The following is a 5,606-nucleotide window of genomic DNA, read 5'->3' on the forward strand; positions in this document are numbered from 1 at the left end:
AGTCATGATACTGACTGGATCAAACCATTTTCTTGCGGGTAAGTCCACTACGTCTGCACGTCAATTGTACTCGCGTATCAAATTTATTTATCCACTTTTTTTTTTCTCTTTATTTTTCTTATGCCCCCTCCCCTATCCCCCCACCACCACATATGGCTAAAATTTTATCTTGTCTGTTTTTTTGTAATTTTTATTTTTTAGCCCCACTCTATGGAAATTTCTCAACTTTAAAATATCGATTAGCATGATATAAAAATATTCATTCCTCTCAAGATGATCCTGTAGGGTAGAAATCACGCGATGTTCCCACACCATTAAATAGTCAGATGATATTATGATATGACAATAGAGAAAAAATAATTTTCAGGACCGGTGGGACTGACAGCATTCCTAGGAACAGTTGCTGGATTCGTAGCACTACTTTTAGTTTTATTTCTCTATCTATCGAAAAAATGGACATTAACACCTGTAGCACAGGCAACACTGTTCGGTGGTATTTGTGTGCCACTGAATGAATCCGGGAATGGTGATGGAATTACAGGGCATAATTCAGCTGTGAAGAATTTAGGAAAAATTGTTGCATATCCCGATCCGGAGACTAGTTCTGATTCCGAAGAGGATGCTCTCAGAAGACTTCAGAATTCCCACTCGCATATTGGTCATTCTGATATTTTGACAATTCAGACAGAGGATTCTCCTACAGTGGTGAGCACAGGAAACGCAATGATGATTGATAAAAAAGAGTGTGTTGTTGATGTGGGTTCTCCAAGTATGATACTGGACAGTCGTGCCTGTCAGCAAAACGTTCAGGATGAGGAAGAAGAGGTGGAGGAGGAAGAGGAGGAAGAGGAGGAGGAGGAGGAAGAAGAGGAGGAGGAGGAAGAGGAAGAGGAGATAATGGAGGAGATGTGTACACCGTCTTCATCGTCAAATGAGCCCCAGCAACCACTGAATGGAAGCGATGGAAGCGATGGAATGGATGAGTTCGGTTGTCTCGAAGTAGCTTTTCTATATGACGCTCCAATGCGTGAAATGACGGTACAAATACTCCAAGGTAGAAATTATCCAGCGGGAATCGGTGGTAGCCAAGTGCGTCTGGTTCTTTTGCCCTCAAAAAAACAAAGACGTAAGACTCGAGTTCGCCAGGGCAGTTCACCCCAGTACATGGAGAGTTTTTTATTGCCGAGAGTTAATCCTGAAGATGTTAACGCTATGGGAGTCAGGATGAGGGTTTATCAGTGGAGTGGAAGAATGCGTCGGGAGAGATTGTTGGGAGAGACTCGTGTTTGTTTTGATCAGATAAATTTGCAATTGGAGACAATACTTTGTTTACCACTGCAACCACCACCTCGTTCTTCTGTTCATGACTGGGGTACTACCACTAGTTTAACCAGAAGTGATTCGACTGGTTCTCAACAGTCAGTCCAATCATATGCATCTCCAACAACACCACCTTATGGCAGCAGTATGAAAGGGGGTAGTATTGCTGAAATACTCATTGGTCTTGCTTATAATGGTACTACTGGACGTTTATCAGTGGAAATAATAAAGGGCTCACATTTTCGTGGTGGCGGTGGAAGTGATACCAAACCCCCCGATACATATGTTAAACTCACATTGGTTGATAGTAATGGACATGAAATGGGCAGATCTAAAACTGGATTGAGACGTGCACAGCCAAATCCACTGTACAAAGAGACATTTATATTTCAGGTTGCTCTCTTTCAGCTTGGCGATGTAACTCTTTTTATTTCCGTCTACAATCGACGACGATCAGCTATGGGAAAAAAAGGACGTGAAATGATTGGGTGGTTATGCCTAGGGCTCAACAGTTCAGGGCCAGAGGAACTTCAGCATTGGAATGACATGCGTTCTGCACGTTCACCTACACAGGTCCAGCGTTGGCACTCGCTTTTACGTCCGTAAGTTTTTCTCTTCCTTCTCTTTCAGTTATTTCCATTATAATAATCGAGACTGCTATGCTGCTGTCCTTCTATTGCCAACTTTTGCAATTCTTCACAGAATTACAAAACTTCATTGATATTATATAACAGAACAAAAAACAAATCAATCAAGAGAATTTACAATATACATTGTTAAAACTCGAGGGGGGAGCACCGCTACGCGGAGTCAGTAAAATTATTATCAATTACTTCGCTAAAAACGGACTTTTCATTATTCTTCATGAAATCAACAATGTGTTTATCATTCGCGAGTTAAATCAAGCCCAGACACTATAGCGGGTTATACGGTTATTAGAAGTTTCTCATTTTTATCGATTTGTCGTCGAGTTGCAATTCTTGTCAATGGTGAAAATCGATTCACTGGTGACCTTAATTCATCATTATTGTTGCAATGAAAACAAAAAAAATGAACGAAACAGTCAAGTAAGTGTAAAGACAGAAACATAGTATTTCTTATATCCCATTTGTGCCTCAACAAAAATGTCAACTTCGGCCTTTTTTTCTTTTTACGTTTTCTGACGTTTTATTCCAAAACGCTAGTCCATCCCTAATTAAAATCTATCCAGTTTTGAAATAAACATATGGATAATTAATGCAAAATTACCTCCTTCCATGAGTCTTAGTTTAACTTTATTATTTGAAATTTTTGACTTGAACCAAGTTGTATGCGTGTCGCCAAGTGCATTACTTGAAGGAAAAAATTTTCTTATTATCGTGAGAAATATGTGATGGTTTATCGTTAATTATTTATATCTCATCTTTTTCAATAGGCGTTGTTCTCATTGAGAAATCTCATAAATTAAGCCATTCGCTTATTATAATAGAAGATGACTACATAGAGAATAGTAATGAATGACTTTATCAAATCTGTAGATATATGTTCTCTATTAGCATATCGTGGTATTCATTTACTTTTTAATGAAATACTTTTATGCTTTTGCCGATAATTCGGTATTTCTTCAAAATCAATCAACCATTTGTTTTACATATGCTTAATTCATCAATGATGATGAGACGCTCATAAACTGCGGAAAGGAATTGGATATTTCATTTTTCAATGACAAGATTTCCTGAATTCTGTCAAAATTAAAATCCATAACAAATTTACCAATTCAATCTTCAAAATTTATGATGATGTCTATGATGTTTGGAATATGGATCAACTCTTGATTAATTTCTACTCTTTTTCTTCGTCTATATTTTTTGCTATTATAAGTGTTAGCCCAAACTCCTATCCATTTTTTTCGTCGTGAATATTAAAAGATGAATCGTGCGTGTTACAATTAAGTGTTTCGTTCTCAATTATGGAAAACTCATTTAAAAGCAAATTATAACGATTGAATGTGATCTTAATATTAATAATATTCGGAACTAAAGCAGCTGCAGTAGAAAATTACTCGATTTTAATGATGATGACATTGATGAAGGATAAATTACTTAGGTGAATAGAATGAGAGCAGGTGGATGAAGTTGCTGGTCGAATTCCCTAAAATTGAGTAATTTTTGTTATTCAAATACAATTGAGACCTATTATATTGAGATTTTTATAATGAATGATGACGAATAAAAAAAAATATATGTAAAGAGTTGATATGTAAACTAGCTAATTGTTTTCTTTTTCTATTCTCAGCGTTGGAAAACTGTTGTCATAGCGCTAATATATTTATCCTTGAATATGATATCGTGATTTTTTTATTTCAATAAAAAATAGAATCATAAATTTAATAACAATCAATATTTTTTATCCATAATTATTTGTCTATAACGAAAACAGTTGCACCCTTATTCTCAATGATATACATACTAAAATTTGTACGTCTATTGCACAAAAATAAATTAGAATATCTCGAATAAATGTTACAACATGGTGGTACATGAATTAATATCTATGGTGTTTTGTAAACAAATTAATTATATTAAAAATTGTATTAATAAAATAATCACCCACTTCGGAAATATTCACTTAAGTTGATGATAAAAAAACCATACTGAGTATATTCAATACAATGAATTTTTATTCCCACCCTTCATGTACAATGAATTAATAAAGAGCCTTAGAGAACATATTTTTCTAACAATTCCTGTTTCTTTCTGGCCAGCAATGCTTGACAAATGTCATGTTGTGTGGGTACAGCTTTTTGTTTTGTATCAAGTTGAGAATTTTCCATTTCGATATCTTTTGGAGGAGTCCATTCTCTCAGAGATTTTTCTCGGGCCTCTTGTTCAGCTTTTTGCTCCAGCGGTAATAAAATACCATCATCGTCATCTCTGTATCCATAATAATCTGCATCTATATCTTTCATCAATTCAGCTCGGGTTTTTCTGGGTGGCGGTGGTGGCTCCTGTTCAAATAACTCACGAACACCTGGCAATTCTTTGGCAGCTCCAAAATATTTATATCCTCGGTTTCCAGGCACCTAAATCCCACAAAATTTTCCTTATAAATTTGTATTTTACATAAATATAATATTATTTTTAGATAATATATTTTTTATTGAATTATTTCTTGCTCTCTACCTCACGTCCTTCGTGATCCAACATTTTTGGACCAACTCGGGGATAATCTGGACCTCCCAATTCCTTAATTTGTGCCTCCCAATGCCGTTTCTCTCTCAATAATTTGTTTATTTCATCATTGAGATCACGTATTCTGAATTCACCCAATCCCGCATTTTGAATCTGTGCTACTTTTTTGGCAATCTCTCGGATAATTTGCATTCTCCATTTTTCGGCTTTTCGCAAGTCTCGACACTCCGAAGCGAGATATGGTCGTCTTTCTTGTTCCTTTTTTATCCCCTCGCCACTCTGTGCGGCTCTCCATCGAGCCAATGTTGTCCTGAATGACAGAGGCATTTAAAAATCAATACAACTTTATCTATTTTATTTTTATTTTCATTTTAGAAGGAGATTTTATAGTGATAATAACCAATCCTTGATGATAGATAGGTGAAAATAAATTTTTTAGAGATAGAAATAAAGTAATGAAATATATTTCCCAAATTACTCTTTATTTACTTCAACTTACATAGCTTTCTCTGCATTACGAGCCTGTAGAATAATTAAAAAATATTAGTATTAAATATTTATATGTTAAGACAAACATGATGAAACATTTTCCAATTTATAATTACTTACCATTATTTTCTTTCTACTATTTGTAAATAAATATAATAAAGAATTGTTGTTGCATACAATATTTTATTACTAGTGTTCTCTCCGAATAACCTGTTTTATGCTCAAAGCATAACAATTTCCTAGCGTGGACTGAAAAGTGTCATGGCAGAGAGCATGTAAAAAGTGTCATGGGCGATGAGCCAAAGGATGCGTTCTCATGTGACGCGTATTTGAGTCGATTTTGGATTTTTTGTGAATTTTGAAAAAATTGGCATACATCGCCATTACGTCGAAGAAACATCCCCAAAAGGTCGAACAAATATATCCCTTTCGTTGTAGTATCAAATTAGTGCAATCCATCTTTTCCAAGTTAACTCTGAAAGAAACTGAATTCAATTTTTATTATCTGTTGGGGATGAAATATTCAATATAAATAACTGGGAGATATATCTAGGGAATCGTACCTTTTCCAAAATCAATATTTCTCCATTGAGTGCACCTCACTGCACCTGAAAATTTACATTTTTA

General features: G+C 35.2%; 2 protein-coding genes across 2 annotated transcripts; one reads left to right on the forward strand and one right to left on the reverse strand.

Moving 5' to 3' along the window:
• Positions 1-4: 4 nt before the first annotated feature.
• Syt14 (Synaptotagmin 14) lies at positions 5-2,371 on the forward strand. The gene is made up of 2 exons (XM_011308235.1): positions 5-38; positions 368-2,371. Exons 1-2 carry the CDS (start codon positions 5-7, stop codon positions 1,924-1,926), a joined length of 1,593 nt encoding a protein of 530 aa, XP_011306537.1. The 3' UTR covers positions 1,927-2,371.
• A 1,590-nt stretch (positions 2,372-3,961) lies between these two features.
• Positions 3,962-5,265, reverse strand: LOC105268568 (pre-mRNA-splicing factor ISY1 homolog). The gene is made up of 4 exons (XM_011308236.1): positions 5,100-5,265; positions 4,990-5,012; positions 4,482-4,800; positions 3,962-4,381 (listed from the first exon to the last, which is right to left on the reverse strand). Exons 1-4 carry the CDS (start codon positions 5,100-5,102, stop codon positions 4,019-4,021), a joined length of 708 nt encoding a protein of 235 aa, XP_011306538.1. The 5' UTR covers positions 5,103-5,265; the 3' UTR covers positions 3,962-4,018.
• Positions 5,266-5,606: the final 341 nt, after the last annotated feature.

Source organism: Fopius arisanus, unplaced genomic scaffold (assembly GCF_000806365.1).
Source record: "Fopius arisanus strain USDA-PBARC FA_bdor unplaced genomic scaffold, ASM80636v1 scaffold00059, whole genome shotgun sequence".
Classification (NCBI taxonomy): Eukaryota; Metazoa; Arthropoda; class Insecta; order Hymenoptera; family Braconidae; genus Fopius; species Fopius arisanus.

Bases quoted from the DNA above. Each gene is read 5' to 3' on its own strand.
- Syt14 (XM_011308235.1), top strand. From the start codon at position 5: ATGATACTGACTGGATCAAACCATTTTCTTGCGG. The intron at 39-367 runs GTAAGTCCACTA...AATAATTTTCAG, and splicing joins ATCAAACCATTTTCTTGCGG to GACCGGTGGGACTGACAGCA.
- LOC105268568 (XM_011308236.1), bottom strand. The intron at 4,801-4,989 runs GTAAGTTGAAGT...TCTGTCATTCAG, and splicing joins CGTAATGCAGAGAAAGCTAT to GACAACATTGGCTCGATGGA. The intron at 4,382-4,481 runs GTAGAGAGCAAG...TGTGGGATTTAG, and splicing joins TGGATCACGAAGGACGTGAG to GTGCCTGGAAACCGAGGATA.